This window comes from Oryctolagus cuniculus, chromosome X (assembly GCF_964237555.1).
Source record: "Oryctolagus cuniculus chromosome X, mOryCun1.1, whole genome shotgun sequence".
In the NCBI taxonomy this organism is placed as follows: domain Eukaryota; kingdom Metazoa; phylum Chordata; class Mammalia; order Lagomorpha; family Leporidae; genus Oryctolagus; species Oryctolagus cuniculus.
In genome coordinates, this window is record NC_091453.1 from 69,217,995 (window position 1) to 69,242,468 (window position 24,474).

The following is a 24,474-nucleotide window of genomic DNA, read 5'->3' on the forward strand; positions in this document are numbered from 1 at the left end:
ACAATGTATGAAAGTTTATCTCTAACTCTTTCAAATAAATAAAAATAAAACTTCTAAAAATAATTCAAATTATGTAGATTTTTGTTACTTATCCATTCTATTTGCTTCTTCTAGCTTTATTCCTTGATTCATTTGGAACCCAAAAAACCAATGGCAAGGAAGAACCTACGTGAAAGAGAATAAATGTTGAGTGCAGTTTGTTGTCAATTAAAGCATGTATATACTTAACTGGCCAACTGTGATTCTTAATTACAAAACTCAATACAAGGAATTTCTATATTACATTCCAACTTTGCTTTTCTGAATCTTGGGGTCTCCATACTAGTGTAGACTTCTGACAGATATCTTTCATGGACAATATAGAGGAGCATAAAGAGTAGAATTGATTTTGCTATTTTGTTGGTTTTAAAGGAATTTAAGTTAGTCTGTGCCTGCCCTGCTCTACGTTAATTAATTTCCCCAATTAACTCCTAAATTGAGGTCTTCAATTTAAAATTGTTTCACAAATTGCCCAGTCACACCAAATTTAATATTACTTCCAAAGTTTAAATTTCCATTTTAATAACCACTGTTTTTCAAGTCTGAAATATCTATCAATAAACTATTTTCAAAGACACTGGAATAGGCAAGGACTTTTGGAGACTTCAAAAGCAACAATAGACAAATGGGAACTCACCAAACTAAAGATCTTCTGAATAGCAACAGAAGCAATCAACATAGTGAAGAGACAAACTATAGAATGGGAGAAAATATTTGCAAGCGACACCTCTGACAAGTGGTTGATATTTAGAATACGTAAGAAACTCAAACAATGTAATAGGAAAACAACAACAATGACAAATAACCCAATTAAAGGTCCAGACATTTGATGTGATTAAGACACCACTTGGGATGGGCACATCCCATACTGGAGTGTTTGAGTTTGGATCTTGGCACCAAGTCTGATTCTCATTTTTGTTAATGCAGAGTTTGGAAGGCAGGAAGTGATGCCTTTAGTACTTAGATTCTTTTAACTCAAATGTGAGACTTGGATTGAATTATAATCTCTTGAATCCATGCTGGCCTATTGCAGGCTGTTGCAGGCATATTGGGAGCCAACCAGTTGAAAATAAAAATGTTTAAAAATGGGCAGTGGCTTTAAACAGATATTTTTCAATGGCCCACAGGGACATGTGCAAATGCTCAACATCACTAGTCAGACAAATGGAAATTAAAACTACAATGAGATATCACCTCACTCCAGTTATATTGGCTACTATTTTTTTTTTCATGTTGAGTTTTCCTTTATTTAGGTTTTTGCTACTCTTAGAAACTGGTGTTCACAGGATTATTCTTCTCAATACAAATGTGTATCAAAGGCTGAGTTAATACAAAATCGCCATTTCGCAAACACAGAAAGGGTCCAATACCAGCAGGACGCGGTTTCCAAAGTCGTGCCGCAAAGGCCACTGTCACACACTGCAGACGCCACAGGTCCACGTTGCTGCGCGCACAGAGCGAGGCCGTGAGCGGCAACACTGCTGGTGCTGTAAACCGGGGCGGCCGGCGGTGGGCTCAGCATGAAGCCAGAGCCCGGGCAGCAGGTGGCTGGCAGAGGCACTGGAGCCGATGCTTCCTTTCTCCCAGCTCCCACTCAGGTGCACTGCCGCCCTCCCCCCCACCCCCAAGTCTCTGTGACCACCCAGCCCCAAGAGTCCGCAGGATGCCGGGCCACGGCCAGGACAAAAGACCCCAAAAGCCAGTCTTGTGCTCCTCAGCGGGGTCAGGGTCCTCAGGAATTGGATTTTTGCAAACTCCCAGTTTCTTCCTCTGCACCCGGCCCCGCGTGAGCCAGCAGCACCCAGACTCCCGAGAGATGGCACCATGCTGACTCCTGCCAGCAACGGCGAGCAGGAAGCCGGGCCCCTGCGACCAGAGCGGACCACCAGGAAGAGTCCCCAGATTTTAGGGTTCTGGGTCGTAAAGCCAGTTTAGTGGGCTGCAGCCAGCAATGAGGTGACTGTTTGTATCCGTCTTGCACAGGGCGTCAGGGTCCAGGGGTCTCTGTGCCCACACAGCCCTGAACTTGCAGTGAGAGCTTGCTCCTGGCGAACCCGGCCTCGGGCTCCGGGCATCTTGCCTGGATGCACGGGGTGGGGGGGCCGCCTCGGGGCAGAGCTCACCTGTGGGTCGGGAGCCGTGCCCGCTCAGTCACCTGGGACAGGCCCTGGGCACTCCGTGACCCCTGCGTGTTAGGGCGGTGTCTTCCAAACCTTCTTGGTTAAGACCGGGCTAAGAAACATGCCGTGCACTGTGATTCCAGCCTTCAGGGCCACTGTGTCTGCCTCCCCTCGCAGCCTGCTGCTGGTCAGTTAGCCGGGACCCAGACACCCTGGACCCGGCGGACTACTCCCCACTCTGCAGGCCCCCCCACAGGGTGCTGGCACCTTCTGTGTCTTTGTGGGCCCCTTGCTGACTCACAGAGCCGGCCCTCCGGCTGTGCCCCTGGCGGTGGAAGGACCAAGCCAGCTCTCCCCATGCACCAGGGCTCAACCCCAAGACCTAAGCGCCTTGCCCACCCCTAAGACCAGCACTGTGGGGTCAGGGCTGTAATGTGGAACCGGGGTGGGAGGGAGGGGGGTGCAGACATGCAGGCCACGTCACCCTCCCATCTTGGCCTCCACGTCTCTTCCCTCCCCGATCTATATTGGCTACTATTAAAAAGACCAAAGATGGGGACAGTGCTGTGGCATAGTAGGCTAAGCCTCTGCCTGTGGCACTGGCATCCCATATGGGCATTGATTCGTGTCCTGGCTGCTCCTCTTCTGATTCAGCTCTCTGCTATGGCCTGGGAAAGCAGAAGTTGGTTCAAGTGCTTGGGCCCCTGCACCTACGTGGGAGACCCAGCTTCAGATCGGCCCATCTCCAGCTCTTGCAGCCATTTGGGGAGTGAACCAGCAGATGGAAGACCTTTCTCTCTGTCTCTCCCTGTGTCTATAACTCTACCTCTCAAATAAATAAATAAAATATTTTTTTAAAAAAATACCAAAGATATAAGTGTTGGCAAGGATGTAGAAAAAAGGGAACCCTTGCACTCTGGTTGTAGGAACGTAAATTAGGACAGTCACTGCACAAAACAGTATGGAATTTCCTCCAAGAACTAAAAATGGAAATACAATATTATCCAAAAGATCATAAACTCAAGGAAAATGAAATCAGTTTAAGAGACATCTGCATTTCTGCATTTATTATAGTACCATTCACAATAGCCAATCTAACTGCCCTTCCTCTGATGAATGAAAAAAGAAAATGTGGTACATATATAAAATGGAATACTACTCACCCAAAATTTTGTAATTTGCAACAACATGGATAAAACTGGGGGCCATCATGTTAAGTAAAATAAGCCAAGCACAGAAAGACAAGTTCACTTGATCTCACTCGCACGTGGAGTCTAGGGCCTGGTGCCGGGGCTGGCACTGTGACATAGTAGGCTAAGCCTCTACCTGTGGCACTGGCATCCCTTATGGGTGCTGGTTCGTGTTCTGCCTGCTACTCTTCAGATCCAGCTCTCTGCTATGGCCTAGGAAAGCAGTGGAAGACGGTCCAAGTATTTGGGCCACTGCACCTGCATAGGAGACCTGGAGGAAGTTATTAGCTCCTGGCTTCAGATCAGCCCAGCTCCAGCCCATGCAGCCATTTGGGGAGTGGACCAGCAGATGGAAGACCTTTCTCTCTGTCCCTCCCTCTGTCTGTAACTCTACCTTTCAAATAAATGAATAAAATCTTTAAAAAAAATATATAGGGGCTGGTGCTGGGGCACAGGTGGTTAAGGTGCTACTTGAGATGCTGACATCCCACGTAAGCACGAGTTTGAGTCCTAGCTGTTCCACTTCTGATCCAGCTACGAGCTAATGTTCCTGGGAAAGCAAGTACTTGAGCCCCTGCCACCCATGTGGGAGACCCGGATGGAGTTCCAGGCTCCTGAATTCAGCTTGGCCTAGCCCCAGCTTTTGTTGCCATTTGAGCAGTCAACTAGCAATGGAAAATCTATATACATCTAGATGTAGATCTAGATCTAACTCTGCCTTTCAAATAAATAAACATTTTAAAAAGTATAATGGTAATTCAAAAAAGAATTGTCACTAAAAAAAAGTATAATGGTGGCTACCAAAGGCTGCGAAGGAGAGAGGGTGGGAAGGGGAAGGCTGATTGAGGGGTACTTAGTTTTAGCTAGACAGGAATAAAAAGTTCCGGAGTTCTATTGCACACTAGGGTGAAAATAGATAATGTTCATGGGCTGTATATTTCTCTATTAAAAAACCTAAAATGTAGAATTTGGTATGTTTTCACATAAAGAAATGTGAAATGTCTGAATAGACATATTTGTTCTGATTGGATATTACACAATATTGCACAATATGTCCATGTATCAACACATCATACAGTACACGATAAATGTGTAACATTTTTACATGACTAGTAAATATTTGTAATTTAAAAATCTAGAAAGATGAAGTATTTTTAAAGTATGTTTAATATAGAAGGACTTCAAAAATTTCATATAAAATGGAATCAAAATAGAAGTTTAGGGAGGGGTGTTTAGCTCAGTGGTTAAAACGGCAGTTAAGACATTCATGTCCTACACCGGATCATTTGGATTTGATACCTAGCTCCAGCTCCCTGTTGATGCAGACTTGGGAGACAGTGGTGATAGCTCAAATAATTAAGTTCCTGCTACCCATGTGAGAGACCTGGGTTAAGCTTCCAGCTCCTGGCTTTAGCTCTGGTCCAGCCCTAGCTGTTGCAGGCATTTGGGAAGTGAACCAGTAGATGGGATCTCTCTTTCTGCCTTAACAAATCTATTTACTTGGTGAAATAGACTTTAAAATCCATGCATAAAAGGGTATACAAAAATTTGTGGAAAATGAATATTATGAAAAAACTATGCATCAATTTCAAAAATTTGTGCAGCAAAATAAATTTTTCATTTAATTCAGTTTTTCATGAAATTTTGAAGTACTCTTGTATTACATTTTAATATATTTTGATTAATTCTAAAGCATGAATTACATAGTCATTCATTCATAAATTATTCTCCAACTTGTTTCGGGAACAGACACAATGGTATCAGTTAACTTTTTTTAATTTTTAGGAGTATAAACTAGCAATGTTCATATCTCCAAATTAGCTACAGGGTTTCAAACAAAGGTACTTGTTCATTTAACTAAGAATGTAAACATTTTCTTCCCTTAAATATCCACTTGTTTAGTTTGATTGCATCTTCTCATATTTTTTAAAATATTAATTTTGTTTATTTGAAATGCAGAGAGACAGAGAGAGACAGAGAGAGAGAGAGAGATATCTTCCATTTGCTGGTTCACTCCCCAAATAGCTGCAAAGGCCCTGGGTGGGCCAGGCCAAAGCCAGGAGCTTCTTCCGGGTCTCCCACGTGGGTGCAGGTGTCTTTATGCTGCTTTCCCTGGAGCATTAGCAGGGAGCTGGATCAGAAGTGGAGTGGTGGTGATTCTAACTGGCGCCCATATGGGATGTGGGTGTTGCAGGCAGTGGCTTAACCGACTACACCACAATATCAGCCCCATACCTTTTCATCCTATGGAAAATTATATAGAAACACATGGCACAATATTTATTAAATATCCTATGTGAAGACAAAATAATTATTTTTTAAAAGATTAATTTATTTATTCGAAAGTCAGAGTTACAGAGAGAGAGGAGAGGCAGAGAGAGAGAGATCTTCCATCCAATGGCCCACTACCCAGATGACCGCAATGGCCTGAGCTGCGCCGATCCAAAGCCAAGAGCCAGGAGCTTCTTCTGGGTCTCCCATGTGGGCGCAGGGGCCCAAGGACTTGGGCCATCTTCCGCTGTATTCCCAGGCCATAGCAGAGAGCTGGATGGGAAGTGGAGCAGCCGGGACTTGAACCAGCACCCATAAGGGATGCCGGTGCTTCAGGCCAGGGCATTAACCCGCTGCACCACAGTGCCGGCCCCAAAAATAATTATTAAAAATAAAAATAAGGGTTTTTTTTGTGTTGAGAAACAATATGAAAGCAAAAACATCAAAAAGTATGTTTTAAAATAATTCCACCTTTCTGTTACAAGTAATGTTAAGTGTTGGTGAGTAAGGTAAGAACATGGAATGCAGCAACTAACAATATTAGTTTTCAAAATGTAATTTGCTATTAAAAAATCTATCCTTGGGGCTGGCACTGTGGTGTAGCAGGTAAAAGCCACCACCTGCAAGGCCGGCATCCCATATGGGCACAGGTTCAAGTCTGGCTGCTCCACTTCCTATTTGGCTCTCTGTTATGGCCTGAGAAAGCAGTGGAGGATAGTTCAAGTCCTTGGGGCCCTGCTCCCAAGTGGGAGACATGGAAGAAGCTCCAGGCTCCTGGCTTTGGATTGGCGCAGATCCAGCCATTGCAGCCATCTAGGGAGTGAACCAGCAGATGGAAGACTCTCTCTCTCTCTCTAACTCTGTCTTTCAATTAAATAAATAAATCTTAAAAAAAAAACCTAGTCTTTGTAAGACGATAAAGTAGTAAAAGGCAAAGCAAAGTAACTTTAATTGATTTAAAGTTTCTTTAATTTGTTTTGAAAATGATCACTCTGGGGACAGCGCTATGGCGCAGCAGGTTAACACCCTGGCCTAAAGCGCCGGCATCCCATATGAACGCCAGTTCGAGACTGTGCTGCTCCACTTCTGATCCAGCTCTCTGCTATGGCCTGGGAAAGCAGTAGAAGATAGCCCGAGTCCTTGGGCCCCTGCACCCACGTGGGAGACCCAGAAGAAGCTCCTGGCTCCTGACTTTGGATCGGCACAGCTCCGGCCATTGTGGCCAAATGGGGAGTGAACCATCGAATGGGAGACCTCTCTCTCTCTCTCTGCCTCTCCTCTCTCTGTGTAAATCTGACTTTCAAATGAATAAATAAATTTTTTTTAAAAGAAAATGATTCCTCTGAACTTAGTTTATGCTGTGTGTATGAAGTACAGCAGTTAGTCGGCTATAATGTAAGATATGGTTTTTTTTTTTTTTTTGAAGATTTATTTGAAAGTCAGAGTGACGGAGAGAAAGTTATTTCATCTGGTGGTTCACTCCCCAACTGGTTGCAATGGCCAGGGCTGGGTCAGGATGAAGCCAGGAGCCAGGAACTCCATCTGGGTCTCCCATGTGTATGACAGGGGCTCAGTTAATTAAGCCATCTTCTGCTGCTTTCCCAGGTGCGTAAGCAGGGAGCTGGATTGGAAGCAGAACAGCCAGGAATTGAATTGAGCACTCTGATATGGAATGCCAGCGTCACAAGGGAAGCTTAACCCACTGTGCCACAATGCCATCCCTGCTTCAATTTTTTTTAAAGCTGTTGATAGACTATAATTAACTGTGTGCTATAGTGATGAGAGAAAGGGAGTGGGAGTAAAGAAATCCCAAAAGGGCTGCCATGGTTGGCATAGCCTGTTAAACCACCATCTGTGATGCTGGCATCCCATATGGACACTGGTTTGTATCCCAGCTGCTCCACTTCCGATCCACCTCCCTGCTAATGGCCTGGGAAAATCAGTGGAAAATGGTTCAAGCTCTTGGGATGCTCTCTACCTGTGGGAGAAGCGGATGAGGCTACTGGTTCTTGACTTCGGCCTCACCATTGTGGCCGTTTGGGGAATGAACCAGAGGTTGGAAGATCTCTCTCTCTCTCTCTTGCTCTCGCTCTCTGTCTTCCCTTTCTCTGTAATTCTGCCTTTCAAATAAAATAAATATTGAAAAAAGAAATCCCAATAAAACTTGTACATTTTACAATTATGTGTATGCATTTAAGAGATTGCTTTAGGTACCCTGAAATGCAACCAATAGGTTAAAAATTAGAAATAGCATAACTGTGACCAAATAAAATCAGCATATGACCTTGAAAAAAATTTTATCTTTAGGTTTTGTACGATAGCTTACATATTTCTGAAGCTCAGTAGATCTCAGTGCCCACAAAAAGGGAGTGGTATCATATATTAAATAAACATCAGTCTATTCAATAAATCAGCTAATAAATATAATATAGGTTCTTATTCAGGTTATTTCCCTTTACATCATTCCCTACCAAAACTTACAACATTTTTCTGTTGTTCATATACTGAATTCCTGTAATTTGCAATTTATTCCTCAAATTTACTGTAACTTCAGAAAGCCTTAGACAATATCTTTATAGATTTATTAAGGAACCAGCACCAGGGAGAAAACACATATTACCATAGAAATTGATAAAAATTTTGTAGCTTTAAATTAGGGATTTTGTGGTCTCAAAGCTGTCAATTTGGACAGAATTACCTATAAAAGCTGTTAATAACTATTGGGATTATGAAATAATGCAACGACTACTCACGACTTTCAATATATTTTGCAGGATTCAGGTAGTTGATAGTAAGGTAAAATGAGCAATGCCATGGTCAGTTTGCCATTTTTAAGTACGATCTCTTGCATAAAGAAGGGTTTACTCATTGCTTTGACTTGATACATGACATTGGCCAATATTCTGGGAGTGAAATGGGAAGTAGTTGACATTGTCCAATGCTCTGAGGAGATACATAGGAAAAGGGGAGGTAAGGTACAGATGCATGTGTGTGACTCTTAAATAACGGACTACTTTAAAAGGGTTAAATAGTAGCTGGGGAGACCTCTTCAGGGGGCTTTGCTTTTCACTCCCTTCTTTGGTTCCTTTTTGCCTCTTTAAAATTCTTTGTTTCCCTCTTTACAATTGTGAAAATACCCAGATCTTCCAGTGAAATGGGGTTACTTAGGATTTTTGTCTGTTTCTTGCCTCAGCAGTCCTCCCTCTACTGGACTGCTAGCATTAAAAACTACACACAGGTGGCCAGCGCTGTGGCTTAGCAGGTAAAGCCACCACCTGCAGTGCCGGCATCCCATTGGGTGCCGATTCGTATCCCAGCTGCTCTACTTCCAATGCAGCCCTCTGTTGTGGCCTGGGAAAGCAGTGGAAGATGGCACAAGTCCTCGGGCCCCCGCACCTATGTGGAAGACCCAGAAGAAGCTCCTGGCTCCTGGCTTCGGACCAGCGCAGCTCCGGCCATTGCAGCCAATTGGAAAGTGAACCAGTGGATGGAAGACCTCTCTCTCTCTCTCTGCCTCTCCTTCTCTTTCTGTGTAACTCTGACTTCCAAATAAATAAATAAATAAATCTTTTTAAACAACTACACACAGGTGATTATTAAACATTTCTAGGCCCCAGTAACTTTTAGTAGTAGTTGGGGAGCCACTAGTATGAACACTTGTATGTTCTTGCAAGGAAGAACATACAAGGTACTTAGTGAAGTCTATAGAGCTAGGAAAAAGTCCACTGTCCTCCTCAAGGAACTAGCATTCTAGGACACAGTGTGGCTGCTAAAAAAAAAAAAAAAGATTTCCAAAACCAAGCTTTACATTGTTTGCTGATATGCTGTTACCTTTTTTAAAAAAGATTTATTTATCTACTTGAAAGGTAGAATTACAGTGAGAGGAAGAGATAAAAAGAAAGAGAGGTATTTCATCCACCAGTTCACTCTCTAAATGGCTGCAAAAGCCAGAGCTGGGCCAGGCTGAAGCCAGGAGCTAGGAACTCCATCAGGGTCTTCCACATGTGTGGCAGGCACCTAAGCACTTGGACCATCTTCTGTTGTTTTCCCAGGTAATTAGCAAAGGGTTAGATCAGAAGTGGAGCAGGCAGGACTTAAACAGGTGCTCATATAAGATGCTGGCCCTGCAGGCAGTGGCTTAACCCACTGTGCCAAAATGCCATTCCATGCTATTATCTTTTGAAGCAACAATGAAAGGTATATAAGAGAGAATGGAGGCAAAGAGCACAGGTTGATGTAAAAAAATACAACAATTATATATATCCTTCCAACTCCAATATCTTCTAGTGGAAGGGTGAAGGCAAGTGGCACAAACAGCATTACTTTAATTCTCTAAAACGTCCATGTTTGGAGAAGGCAAACATGATAGCATACTTCACTCAATATTCTGACTTGTTCTCAGTATTGTAAAGTGAATTAGGTAAATACAGGCTTTTAGTACAACAGTATCATAGTGTAGAAAAGGAATTAAGTTAAAAGGTAAATCTGACAAAGCCAAAGGGGTTGAGAATAATCTCTGAGTGAAACTAATTCAAAGTATATCACTAAAGGGTGATTATTTGGAGGATTAGTTTTAAGAAATTCACTATGGGGGCTGTGGGTTAAGCTACCGCCTGTGACCCTGACATCTCATGTAAGCACTAGTTCGAATTCCAGCTGCTTCACTTCTGACTCAGCTCCCTCTTAATGTGCTTGGGAAAGCAGAGGAAGATGGCTCAAGTACTTGGGCCCCTGCCACTCAGGTAGACAATCTGGATGGAGTTCCAGACTCCTAGATCCTGGCTTCAGCCTGTCCCAGCCACAGTCATTGCAGCCATTTTGGGGAGTAAAGAAGAGGATGAAAGGTCTCTCCTCCAGATCCTCACTGTCACTCTGCTTTTCAAATAAATAAAATATGCCTTGAAAGAAAAAAGAAATGAGCACCAGCGCTGTGGCATAAGGGGTAAAGCCACTGCCTGCAGTGCCAGCATCTCATATGGGTGGCAGTTTGAGTCCTGGCTGCTCCACTTCCAATCCAGCTCTCTGCTATGGCCTGGGAAAGCAGTAGAGGATGGCCCAAGTTCTTGGGCCCTGGCAACTGCATAGGAGACCCAGAAGAAGCTCCTGGCCTTGGATCAGCTTAGCTCCAGCCGTTGCGGCCATCTGGGGAGTGAACCAGTAGATGGAAGGCCTCTCTCTCTCTCTGCCTCTGTCCCTGTTTCTCTATTACTCTGCCTTTCAAATAAATAAATAAATCTTAAAAAAAAGAAAGAAATGCCCTGTAGCTTACTTCTGAGAGGGCAAGGAGAGGAAAAGTTCCTATTAGGTTTGCCTTAAATCCCTCTATTATAAATATGAATAGGATGGGGTCCCTAACTTCCAAAGCATAAAGGCTTGGAATGGCCTAAGAAAAAGAAAAGAGAATGAGTTTGTGAGTAATCTGTGCTTTGTTTCGTCTCCAGAAACACCCTGGAGGCTTATGCGTAGGAGCAGAGCCATTTTGGGAACATAATCTCTTTACACTAGTGCTACTCTGTGCCCATCTGGCATTTGAGTCTTCAATCTTTTGATTTGTTAGATAGGGTGATAGTAACGTTAATGTCCATGAAGCAGTTGATTGATTTTAAGGCGTTCAGCTTCATTTACCATTAAGTTTTAAAAATAGAACTGTAAGTAGTAAAATGTTAGAGGGCAACAAAATCCAGTGTGTCTAGAGAAAAAAGGGATATATGACAGAAAATAGTTAAAATGTTATTTAAAAAAATTTCAACTTGCCATACTCCCTTATAAATCATTATAGCAACAAGAGACTGAACAATTTTTATTCAGTAGGGCCAATTTAAAAAAATGCCCCCAAACAAAACTGTTTCTGTTGGGAAAAACAAAATTATAAGAATTACACAGTCTTGGGGTGGCGCTGTGTTGTAGTAGGTAGAGCTGCCGCCTGATGTACCAGCATCCCATATGGGCGCGGGTTCGAGACCCAGCTGCCCCACTTCCCATCCAGCTTTCTGCTATGGCCTGAAAAAGTAGTGGAGGATGGATGGTCCAAGTCCTTGAGTCCCTGCACCTGCGTGGAGACCCAGAAGAAGCTCCTGGCTCCTTTCAGATTTGCAGTTTCAGCTATTGTGGCCTTTTGGGGAGTGAACCAGCGGATGAAAGATACCTCGCTCTCTCTCCCTCTCTCCCTCTCTCTTTTTCTTTCTGCCTCTGCCTGTCTGTAATTTTGCCTTTCAAATAAACAAATAAATTTAAAAAAAGAATTATAGTCGGGGCCAGTGCTGTGGCGTAGTGGGTAAAGCCGCCGCCTGCAGTGCCAGCATCCCATATGGCACCGATTTGAGTCCTGGCTGCCCCACTTCCAATCCAGCTCTCTGCTATGGCCTGGGAAAGCAGTAGGAGATGGCCCAAATCCTTAGGCCCCTGAACCCGCGTGGGAGACTCAGAAGAAGCTCCCAGCTCCTGGCTTCAGATCGGCACAGCTCCAGCAGTTGTCAGAGTGAACCAGCGAATGGAAGACCTCTCTCGCTCTCTGCCTCTTCGTCCTCTCTGTGTAACTCTGCCTTTCAAATAAATAAATAAATCTTTAAAAAAAAACAATTATAGTCTTTGCATCATATTTTGTATGATGATGAATGTCTGGGCAAATATGTTTATACTGTTGGACCAACCTAGAAAACAACTAGAAAATGTTCTCTAGAGAACAGGGAATAGCAGAGTGATAGTAACTCCTGTTTTTTAAAAATCAGACTTATTTATTTAATTGAGAGTCAGAGTTATAGACAGAGAGAGGGAGAGACAGAGAAGTAATACCTCTTAATTATTAATTTCACCATTACTTTAAAGGACATATCATTAGTTTCCCAAGTCAGTCATTATTTAGAGTGTTAAAACTAATGAAAGTATCATTCTATTCCAAATGCTTTGCCACATCCTGTTGCCCTTACTAGTCACTTTCTCCAATATACTTTAGCAAATATATTCTTATACACATATTTAGATATTTGTTCATTTTAAGTTTTATTGAGATACAATTCAATATATATGTTCCACCTATTTAAAATATACAATTCAATTATTTGTAGTGCATTCGTAGAATTATGCAACCATAATTATAATCAATTTAGAATATTTCATTACCCACCCCAAAGACTCCACACCATATATCCCAAGAGTTACTCCTCATTTATCCCCAAGTCTCCCAGTCCTGGGCAAATAATAAACTATTTTCTGCCTCAATAAATGAACTACACTGGTTATATATATAGAATCATACAATATGTGGCATTTTGTGAATGGATTATTGTACTTAGTGTCATGTTTCCAAGGTTCTTCCGTGTTTGTGGTATGTATCAGTACTTCTCCCCTTTTATTTATTTTTATAAAGATTTATATATTTGAAAGGCAGAGTTACAGAGAAAGAGGGTGAGAGAAAGGGAAAGCTCTTCCATCGCTGCTTCACTTCCCAAATGACTAAAATGGATGGGGCCGAAGACAGGAGCACGGAATTCCAGCTGGGTGAAGCAAATGGGACGTGAACCCACAAAGGTTTAACTTATTCTGCCATGATGCTGGCCCTACTTCTCTGCTTTTAATTGTGGAGAAATATGTTATTGTATGAACACACTACATTTTGTTTATCCATTCATCAGTTGATGGACATTTGGCTTGTTTTCACTTTGGGCTATTTGTAATAATGTTGCTATGAATATTCACATAGAATTTTCTTGGGTGGACATATGTTTTTTAGTTCTTTTGAGTATATATCTAAGAGTAGAATTACTGGCTAATTCTTTATTTAAATTATTGAAGAACTATCACAGAGTTCTCTGAAGCAGTTGCATCATTTTACTTTCCCATCAGCAGTTTCTGAGAGTTCTAAGTTAACCCACATCCTCAAAAGCACTCGTTATCATCTATTTGATGGCATTCATCTTACTGTTTATGAAGTGGCTTATCTAGTGTTTATGAAGTGGCTTTAGTCCTTTGACTACAGATGCTGAGGATTTTTTCAGACACTTTGTTTACTTTCTAATTGAGTAACTCCCCTTTTTATTTTTCAGTTCTTTTTTTTTTAAAGAGACATTTTCTCTCAACTGAGAGAAGGTTTTTTTAAAAAAGATTTTATTTATTTATTTATTTATTTGACAGGTAGAATTACAGACAGTGAGAGAGACAGAAAGGTCTTCCTTCCATTGGTTCACTCCCCAAATGGCCGCAACGGATGGAGCTGTGCTGATCCGAAGCCAGGAGCCGGGTGCTTCTCCCTGGTCTCCTTCACGGGTGCAGGGGCCCAAGCACCTGGGCCATCCTCCACTGCTTTCCCAGGCTACAGCAGAGAGCTGGACTGGAAGAGGAGCAAACAAGACTAGAACCGGCACCCATATGGGATGCCGGTGCCACAGGTGGAGGATTAACCGAGTGCGCCATGGTGTCGGCCCCTATTTTTCAGTTCTTAATGTTCTTTACAGATACGAGCTCCTTTTATCAGATATATTTTCCCAATATGTAGATTTTCTTTCCACTTTATTTTCTTTCCACTTTAATGCACAAAAGTTTTTAATTTTTTAAAAAGTTTATTTACTTATTTATTTGAAAGAACTATAAAGAGGGAGAGAAAGGGGGAGAGAGAGAGAGAGAGAGAGAGAATCCACTGGTTCACTCCTCAGATGGTTGCAATGATCAGGTCTGAGCTAGGCCTTTCTATGTCAGGAGTCAGGAGCTTCATGCAGGTATCCCACATGGGTGGCAGGGGCCCAAACACTTGGGCCATCTTTCACTGCTTTTCCTAGGCCATTAGCAGAGAATTGGATTGGAAGTGGAGCAGCTAGGACACCAACCAGTACCCATATGGGATGCTGGCATTGCAGGCAGTGGGTTTACCTGCTGCACCACAATGCCATCCCCTTTAATTTTGATAAAGTCAAACTTACATATTTTTTTTCCTTTTGTTGCCATTTCTTTTTTAAAAAAAGATTTATTTATCTGAGAAGTACAGTTACAGACAGAAAAAGGGAGAGACAGAGAGAAAGGTCTTCCATCTGCTGGTTCACTCCCCAAATGGCCGCAATGGCCGGAGCTAAGCTGATCTGAAACCAGGAGCCAGGAGCTTCCTCCGGATCTCCCACGCAGGTGCAGGGGCCCAAGGACTCGGGCTATCTTTTACTGCTTTCCCAGGCCATAGCAGAGAGCTAGATTGGAAGTGGAGCAGCCAGGACACGAAACAGCACCCATATGGGATGCCGGCACTGCAGAAGCTTAGCCCACAACGCCACAGCACTGGCCCCTTTTGTTGTCATTTCTAAGAAACCATTGCCAAACCCAACATCTAGGAAAATATTGTCAAATCTAAGATCATGAAAATTCTTATGTCTTTTTTCTTCTTCTAATGGTTTTATAAGTTTAGATCTAGCTTTGTCCCATCAATGAGGGCAGGATAGAAGAAGGAAGTCCCTATTTCTTGGGTGCACTAGACTAGAACATAGCTTCAGCACCAGGTAACTTGGGGAAGCATCAGAAATATGATGATGTTCCACCTCTCCCAGGTGGGATAACCCTCTAACTGGGCACTGGTGGGGAGGGGGTGGGGAAAGAGAATCCTGTGTTCTTAGCTGTTTCAGTCTGGAGTGGAGTTTCCCTCTACACTGGGTTTGGCAGATATTTTTTAGAAGATTTTATTTATTTATTTGAAAGGCAGAGTTACAGAGAGAGAGGTAGAGTCAGAGATAGAGCGAGCTCCAGAGAATCAGAGATTCCATCCACTGGTTCACTCCTCTAATGGCTACAGTGGGTGATACAAAAGCCAGGAGCCTGCTTCTCCCAAGTGGGTACAGGGGCCCAAGCACTTGGGCCATCTTCCGCTGCTTTCCCAGGGACCCGGGTCTGAATTGGAGCCGCCAGAACTAGAAGAGAGGCTCATATGGGATGCCAAAACACTGCAGGCACCAGCTTAACCTATTGCACCACAACACCAGCCCCTTAGCGGTTAGGTGAGAGAACATGGTCTCGGTTCAAATACCTTAGACTTTCACTGTTTTTAGAGTGTTAGTAGATTTCTCTGAATTTTTTTCGTTTGTTTTATGCCATTAGTACTATTTCCAGAGACTTTCGATTATTGTTTATATTTTATAATTGTCATTAGTTTCACTGGGGAGTTGCCTCCAGAAACTTCTAATGCTGTCATGCCAGAAGTGCTATGTCTCCATCCACATGCAATTTTATTGTTAATGTAGTTGGACTTACATCTGTTATTTTAATTTTACTTTTTGTCTTTTTTTTCCTTTTCCTCTTTTCTTGCTTTCTTTTATATTAGGTAAATATTTGCTACTGAAATTTTTAATGGATTTTTACTGAATTGTTAAATTTTCATAGTGGTTGCTCTAGAGCTTACTAAATACATCTTTTTAAAATTTTTTTTAAAGATTTATTTGAAAGGCAGAGTTACAGAGAAGCAGAGGTAGAGGCAGAGAGAGATCTATCTTCCTTCTGCTGGTTCACTCCCCAAATGGCCATGGCTAGAACTAGGCCTATCTGGAGCCAGGGGCCAGGAGCCAGGAGCTTCTTCCAGGTCTCCCATGTGTGTTCAGGGGCCCAAGGATTTGGGCTATCTTCTACTGCTTTCCCAGGCCGTAGCAGAGAGTTGGATTGGAAGTGGAGCAGCCAGGTCTTGAACCGGCGCCCATATGGGATGCTGGCACTATAGGCGATGGCTTTACCTGCTATGCCACAGCGCCAGCCCCTATGATATACATCTTGGCTTATCAGAATATGCTTCACTTTTATTAACTTTTTTCCTTTGAGATATAAAAAATATTACTCCTGTGTAGCTCTATTTCCTCTTCCCTTTTGGTTTTATTATTATTATGTATATTGTACCTATTGCATCCTTCCTCTTTTTGGCCTATTATTATTATGCATACTATCTCAATGCAATATGCTAAAATATGTTAACATATTATAATATATGCAATGTTTTAAACCCAAGACTATTTTAATCATTAGTTTCTATAATTTTGTTTTCTTAAAGAAGCTGAGGTGAGAAAAGAGAGAAACTATTTATAGTTTGTTATATTAATCTTATTTCTTGTTTACCACTTAGTCATTTCATATCAAGATTTCCTGCATTCTTTTCTTTTGCCTTCCTAGGGAGATTTATATTTTCAACATTGATATTCCATTATTCCATTAAAATGTGATTTGTAAAGACTGGAATAAAATAAATGGATGAATTAGAGGAATGAATTGTATACCCCGCAAAAATATGTCCATGTTCAAACCCCAGTACTTTCGAATATGACTTTAATTGGAGATAGCCTTTGAAGATGTAATTAAGATTCTGGAGGACAGATTATTCCTTGATTTAGGGTGGGCCTGAAGTCAGATGATTGGTGTCCTTATAAGAAAAGGGAGTGAAACACTTAATCCAGAACACACAATGTAGATAGTCATGTGAAGATGAAGTCAGACATAGGAGTATGCTGCTACAAACCAAAGAGTACCAGAAGGCACTTTTGGAAATCTGGTTGGCGCAGTGGGTTAATGCCCTGGCCTGAAGCGCTGGCGTCCCATATGGGTGCCTGTTGGAGACAAGGCTGCTCCACTTCTGATCCAGCTCTCTGCTATGGCCTGGGAAAGCAGTAGATGGCCCAAGTCCTTGGGACCCTGCACCCATGTGGGAGACCTGGAGGAAGCTCCTGGCTTCTCTGGCTTTGGCGGCCAATTGGGGAGTGAACTATCGGATGGAAAACCTCTCTCTCTCCCTCTATCTCTCTCTCTGCCTCTCCTTTCTCTGTGTAACTCTTTCAAATAAAAATAAATAAATCTTTTTAAAAAAAGAACTTTTGGAGAGTGCATTATTCTGGCAATACCTTGATTTTGGATTTCTGTTCTCCAAACTGAAAGAAGGAACACATTTCTGTTGGTTTAGAATATGCAATTTATGATAATTTGTTATGGCAGCCCCAGGAACTAATACATCTGCAGAATAAACATTCCAGTTTTTTTCCTATGCAAATTCATTTTTTTCTTTAGGAAATCTACCCTGTCTTCCTAATTTAAGACTTTGGCCATCACAGTTATGACTGGTGATTCTGGTGCTGGTGTCTTGGCATAGCAGGTAATGCACCTAAGAAAGCAGTGGAAGATGGCCCAGATCCTTGGGCCCCTGCACATATGTAAGAGACCCAGAAGAAGCTAAGCTCCTGGTTCCTGACTTTGGCTTGGCCCAGCCCTGGCTATTGTAACCACTTGGGGAGTGAACCAGGGATAGAAGTGCTCTCTCTCTTGCTCTGTCTCTCCTCTCTGTAACTCTGCCTTTGCAAATAATTAAAAAATAAATATATTTTTTTAAAAAAGACTGATGATGGCCGGTGCCGCTGCTCACTAGGCTAATCCTCCACCTGCGACGCCGGCACCCTGGGTTCTAGTCCCAGTCGGGGCACGGGATTCTGTCCCGGTTGCTCCTCTTCCAGTCCAGCTCTCTGCTGTGGCCCAGGAAGGCAGTGGAGGATGGCCCAAGTCCTTGGGCCCTGCAACTGCATGGGAGACCAGGAGGAAGCACCTGGCTCCTGGCTTCGGATTGGATCGGCGCAGCGCACTGGCCGTAGCGGCCATTTGGGGGGTGAACCAATGGAAGGAAGACCTTTCTCTCTGTCTCTCTCTATCAAATCTGCCTGTCAAAAAAAAATAAAAAATAAAAAAGACTGATGATTCTGTTATAAAATACTGTAAAACATCAGCCCTGCTTAATTAGCAACAACAAATAAACACATTTTATTTATGTGAACACAAGAGGGGATGCTGAGGCCAGTACTGTGGAGTAGCAGGTAAAGTTACCACCTGTGGTGCTGGATACTGGCAGTCTCTCTTCCAAGACAGCTCCCTGCTGGTGTGCATGGGAAAGCAGTGGAGGATGGCCTAGGTGCTTGGACCCCTGCACCCATGTTGAGGGCCAGGGGCAGGCTCCTAGTTCCTGGTTTTGGACTGGCCTGACTGGTCCTTGCTGCCATTTGAGGAGTGAGCCAGCTCATGGAAGATCTCTCTGTCTCTCCCTCTAACTCTGCCCTTCAAAATAAAAATAAATAAATATTTTTAAAAAGAGGGAATGTCAAAAAATCATGGAAAATGGAATTAAAAGATAATGTGCATTTCCATAAAGTTTCTTTTCTTTAAAATATGCAGATGATTGTTAGGGGTGATATAGTGCTTTTTTTTTTTTAAATATTTATTTATGTACTTGAAAGGCAGAGTTACAGAAAGGCAGAGGCAGAGAGAGGTCTTCCATCCACCGGCTCACTCCCCAGATGGCTGCAATGGCTGGAGCTGTGCGAATCTGAAGCCAGGAGCATCTCCCCCGGGAGTACAGGGGCCCAGTTTCTTGGGCCATCTTCTACTGCTTTCCCAGGCCACAGCAGAGAGCTGAATCGGAAGTGGAGCAGCCGGGACTCCAACCGGCACCCACGTGGAATGCGGGCACTGCAGGCGATTGCTTTACCTGCTATCCCAAAGCTCAGGCCCCTCCATAAAGTTTCTAAGTACCCTCATACACATTTCAATAACTTCCCTCTTATCTACACTAGTCAAGGAAGCAGCAGGGAAGTGGTTATCATTTTCAAATTGACCCTTATGGACTGCATTGTGAAAATGGATCTGGGCTATTTACATATTTTTTCTTTTGTTAGCTGGCACTCAGAAGCTTTGTCATCAGCAGGCACTAGAAAGACAGTGTGGGAAGAAAGGTTTTTGCTTCCTTCTTCTGCCATGCTTACTAGGTAGGCTGCTCCTGCGATTGTAGTTCTCTCCAAGCACAGTCTCTGAAGTCCTAGGCTGCTTCCCCTGGCACCCTCCCTCTGGTGGTTTTGTGGTGGGGTGCCTCTGGTGAGATATCTCACTGTGAACATCTTTCTCACGCAATCCTAGAGGGCAGATTCCAAGGGGTGGGTGTCTACTAAGCTCCATAGGGCAGAGTTCTAGTAATTTCCCAAGTCTGGCATTTCAGCAAGTTCTGCCTGCAAGGCATCACAGCATTTTTCTTGCTATTGCATAAGTCTCTGCTGGCTCTGTCCTCAGTCTGGATCTTTACACTGGGTGGGAAGTATGGATAGAGGATGTTCTCTCAGTTCTAAAGATAACGACTATCATATCTAATATTAGATACTAGATACGCTATTCCTACATTCTTTAGAGTTTTCTCTACTCCATCTTTTTTAAAGTTTTCTTTAATAAATATAAATTTCGAAAGTACAACTTTTGGATTAGTGGCTTTCCCCCCATAACCTCTCTCCCACCCACAACCATCCCATCTCCCACTCCCTCTCCCATCCCATTCTTCATCAAGATTCATTTTCAATTATCTTTATATACAGAGGCAATTTCATCTTATTATTAATAATTTTTACCCTAAATGTTGTCCAGTGGATTAGACTGCTGCTTGCAATGCTGGCATCCCGTATTGGAGTGCTAGTTTGAGACCCAGTTACTCCACCTCTGAATCAGCTTCCTGCTATTTTGCCTGGGAAGGCAGAAGATGGTCCAAGTACTTGAACCCCTGTCACCCATGTGGGGAGACCACAACAGAGTTCTTGGCTCCCGATTTTGCCTTGGCTCAGACCTGGCTGCTACAGCCATTTGGGGAGTGAACCAGCAGATGGAAGATATCTCTCTCTCTCATCTGCCTTTCAAAAAATAAACGTCTTTAAAAATAAATAAATAAATCTAAACACCCCAGCTGATCTTTGATTTTTTTAAAAAAGATTTTATTTATTCATTTGAGAGGTAAAGTTACAGAGAGAGAGAGGGAGAGAGGGAGAGAGGGAGAGAGGGAGAGAGAGAGAGAGAGAGAGAGAGAGAGGTCTTCCATTTGCTGGCTCACTCCTCAAATGCCCGCAATGGTTGGGGCTGGGCTGATCTGAAGCCAGGAGCCAGGAGCCAGAAGCCAGGAGCCAGGAGCTTTTTTCCGGTCTCCCATGTGGGTGGAGGGACCCAAGCACTTTGGCCATCTTTGCTGCTTTTCCCAGGCCATCAGCTGAAAGCTGGATTGGAAGTGGAGCAGCAGGGACTTGAACTGACGTCCATATGGGATGGTGCTGCAGGCAGAGGCTTAGCCTGCTGCACCACAGCGCTGGCCTTGATTTTTGTTTTTTAAATAATAGATCAGTGCCGCATAAATTTTGAAATAGGATATGGATATATTCTCATATGACTTTCACAACAATTGATGTGAACTCAGTACAGTATTATTTATTATTCACATTTTATGGGTGAGGAATAAGGGTCACAGAGTGTGTTTTGAAATCATATTATTTTTTAAAGATTTATTTATTTGAAAGTGAGAGAGAGAGAGAGCACTTCCATTCAGTGGTCCACTCCCGAAATGGTTGAAACTCGGACCAGTCCAAAGCCAAGAGCCTGTAAATGCCATCTGGGCCTTCCACAAATGTGGCAGGGGAACAAGTACTTGGACAATTTTCTGTTGCTTTCTGAAGTGCATTAGCAAGGAGGTGGATTGGAAGTGGAGCAGCCAGGACTTGAGCCAGTGTGCCTATGTGGGGTGCCTGCATCAAAAGTGCCAGCCTCATTTGTCATTTTTATAATATGTAAAATGGAGATAACGTCTAACCTCCTCCTAGGCTCATTGTAAAGGCATAAATGAGGTAAAGCAGGTAAAGCGTTTAGTGCATAGCAATGCCTAAAAATGTTAACAGTTACATGGACTATTACTCAGTCTTGTACTTGCCTAAACTGCTTGCAATGAGTTGTCCAGGTCATAAATATTTTCAATATTTAATTTTTTTCAGTTAATGGTATTTATTGTCAGACACCATAGCATGACAACAAAAAATAAAACTTTCATCTCACAATTATCTCCTATGGTTTATTGCTTTCTGAGGAGGAAAAGTGGCCAGAGTGAGAACTAATCATCCCAGGCTAAGTTTATGGGTGCTTAACAGAATTGTAGATCCACTGTGGTCAATGGTGGAGTGAAGAAATCAAATTTCTAGCAATACAGCACTAAATTTAGAAGATGAATCTTCAGATTTGAATATTTCAAGGTATATAATACATTGCAACTTAAATAGGATTTCTAATCTAAGTGTATCAGCTTAATTCTTTTGGTCAAGGCATGCAGGTGGGAACAGGATGCTAAGGGAAGGTAGTAGGGAAGGAAAGAGATCCAGTTACTGTATTCATGTCAATTATTATACAAACCCTTTGATCAGTGAAGATTTTAGTAACCAAATACTGAACGCCAGTGTTTTGTGCTAAGAGTTGGGGTTATATATTAAACAAATAGATTTTTGAACCTGTAGAAAACTAATTGCATAGAGATATGCAATAATATACTCGCATATGCCCTTGGTTAAAGGAAAATACTTTGACAGTATTAAAGCACAATAGAAAAATTATCCTAGTGGGATGGCACAGATAGGGCATGTGTCAAACTTTCAGAAAGGGGAAAACGTGCTTCATGGCTGAATACAAATTTCTCACGCAATATTTATCAGAATCGAGGGCCATTTTGAGTGATTTTCTTCTGTAATACTATAAACCTCAAACTCTGGATTGGTAAGTACAGCATTTTCACTTGGTACAAAAATCATTTTAAAGAAAAGCGACGACCAACTGGAGCGCCTTTTCCTTCCTCAATCGTAAAATCATTCAGAGGCTGGCCTGTTTTCCGTGCGTGAGAGAAAAACAAAATCAAACGAAACCGCTCTGTGCCCTCAGGAAAGCAGCCGGGTAAAGTCAATCCCTAACAAATTCCTCAAGATTACCCCTAGGGGGAAGGGTCCTCGACCGGAAAGGGCCCGACTGCCCTCACAGGAAGGGCAAGTGACTCCGGAGCTCGCAAACACCGACGCGAACGCCACCACAGAGTTCTACGGCGGTTGCCAGAGCGTCGGCCGTCAGCTAGCACCTCCCCTCCTTCCGGGAGCGGTAGCTAAGCAACCATAGGCCCTCTGGAGAGCCTAGGCCAGGTGGTTGGTATAGTGCCTCTAGCGGCGAACAGCGGGCTCTGCGCGCTCCTCACCGGTTTTGCCCTCCCCTCTCTCCACCTCCTTTGCCCCCGCCCACCTCTCCGCCACTTCGGCTCCTCCCTCCTCTTCTCTCTCGCTCTCCTTCCTCCTCCGCCTCCTCAGCTCTTGGGCTAGAATATCTATGGGTCGAAACGTGATGCGATGAATCCGAGAGAGACCGAAACTGGGACGAGGAGTGCGGCGGAAGCGGCGGGACTCCCGGGCATGGGGGCTCCACTACAATAGAGGCAGCGCCCCCAACCACCCCCGCCAGCCCCTCCGGAGCGAAGCCCCCAAATCCCCTCGGGAAAAGGATGGCGGCGGCACCTACTCAGATAGAAGCCGGTGGGTAGCTGTGTCTGAGGGTTGAGGGGATGGGGGCTTAGCTCGACGGCTGTCAGTTTCTTTTGAAAAAGCTTCTATTTCTCTTCTTTGCCTCCCTCTCAACCTCTTTTCCCCCCCTCTTCCTCAGAGCTGTATTACCTGATCGCTAGGTTCTTGCAGTCCGGACCCTGCAACAAATCTGCTCAGGTGAGGGGGAGAAGGCGTTCTGGGAGTAGTGGGGAATGGTCCCAGAAGGGGAAATCGAGGCAGCGGGGTGAGCGGTTCCGCTGAGGGTGAGGGAAAGGCCGGCCTTGACTAGTCCTACCCTCAGCGTCTGGGTTCGAAGTGGGGAGGGAGGAATGGGTTGATGGCCCGAGCTGCTCCTCATTCGTGTTTCCCTTTTGCTCAGGTGCTAGTGCAGGAGCTCGAGGAGCATCAGGTACTGAGCCCCTTCGGGAAGGGGTGGGGAGGGTTGGGTGAGACTGGAGGAAGGGGAGGGCAAGTCCGGGGCGGAGGGCACGGGCCAGGAGGGAGGCTTCGAACTGGGCACCCATAGCTGTTGTCACCGGGGTGAACCGGCTTTTTCCTTCCAAAGGGGCGGACGACGCTGGGGGCTTAACTCGCCCCCTCTTTATGCCTGTGGGAGGCGGTTTTTCAGGATTTCCTCCCCTTCGGCCTCCCCCTCCCCCCCAACACACACTCGTCTAGCTCCGAGGCAGTAGCTATTGGACCAAAAGAAATAAAGAAGCCAAAGGCTCGAGGACAGGGACCCGAGCTGGATCGGTTTGATGGGGAGCGGTGGCTTCGCCTTCATCGTTTGCCCCCCTCCCCCTTTCTTTTCCTCCGGCCCCCAGCTGATTCCGCGCCGCTTAGATTGGGAGGGGAAAGAGCACCGAAGAAGCTTCGAGGATCTGGTGAGTAAAGTTTTCATTTCAACTTAATCGAACTCTTTCTCCCCTCCCTCTCCACCTTGTACCCCTACCCACCTCCGACCCCTCAGCCAACAAGGCTCTAGAGCTCCGTGCTGAGCCGAAGAACGACTGCCCCTTCCCCCCCTCCCCGCGAGTCGGAGAAAGGGTACCTTGCCCCTCTTGGCCTGCCTTCTTTCTACCCGAAAACTTTGAAGAATGTGAGTTGGTTTTGAGAGGTGCCGTGTTTTGGATTATGAATATGCTACAAACATCGGGGAAGGCCCATTGTAGGGGGAAAGGGAGAGAAACCAGGGGGTTATCTTGGGGCACGTACCAAGGACTGACGCTGGCCAATGACAGCGTTGCTAACAGCCCGGAGTTCCGGATTAGTGGAAGAAAACTGGTTTCTGGTTGGTCCTGGCTTGAAATACGGGAACTGAGGCCAGGCTTGGTCTTTTTTTTGGGGGGGGGGTGCTCAGGGGCTCAGAAGGGGAGTTGACGGACTCGGGACTGGGAAAAAACGACACAATTAAAAATAATAAGGCGCATCGAGTGAATTCCAAAATTTGCCTCTTAGATACTGCACTACTGAATAAAAGCATATTCGTTGTATATCTCAGATCTT

General features: G+C 44.0%; 1 protein-coding gene across 3 annotated transcripts in view; it reads left to right on the top strand.

The window, feature by feature from the left end:
• The first annotated feature begins 22,704 nt into the window (after positions 1 to 22,704).
• The window catches only part of BRWD3 (bromodomain and WD repeat domain containing 3), a 132,691-nt gene continuing 130,921 nt past the window's right edge, over positions 22,705 to 24,474 (top strand). For 2 of the 3 annotated variants that reach the window (XM_051827378.2, XM_051827379.2), the window contains exons 1-4: positions 22,705 to 22,959; positions 23,087 to 23,145; positions 23,348 to 23,377; positions 23,793 to 23,852. In XM_051827378.2, the coding sequence (XP_051683338.1) occupies positions 22,929 to 22,959; positions 23,087 to 23,145; positions 23,348 to 23,377; positions 23,793 to 23,852 (180 nt within the window). In that variant the 5' untranslated portion in view covers positions 22,705 to 22,928. The remainder of the gene's footprint in view (positions 22,960 to 23,086; positions 23,146 to 23,347; positions 23,378 to 23,792; positions 23,853 to 24,474) is intronic. The other variant, XM_070066568.1, reaches the window with a different exon arrangement.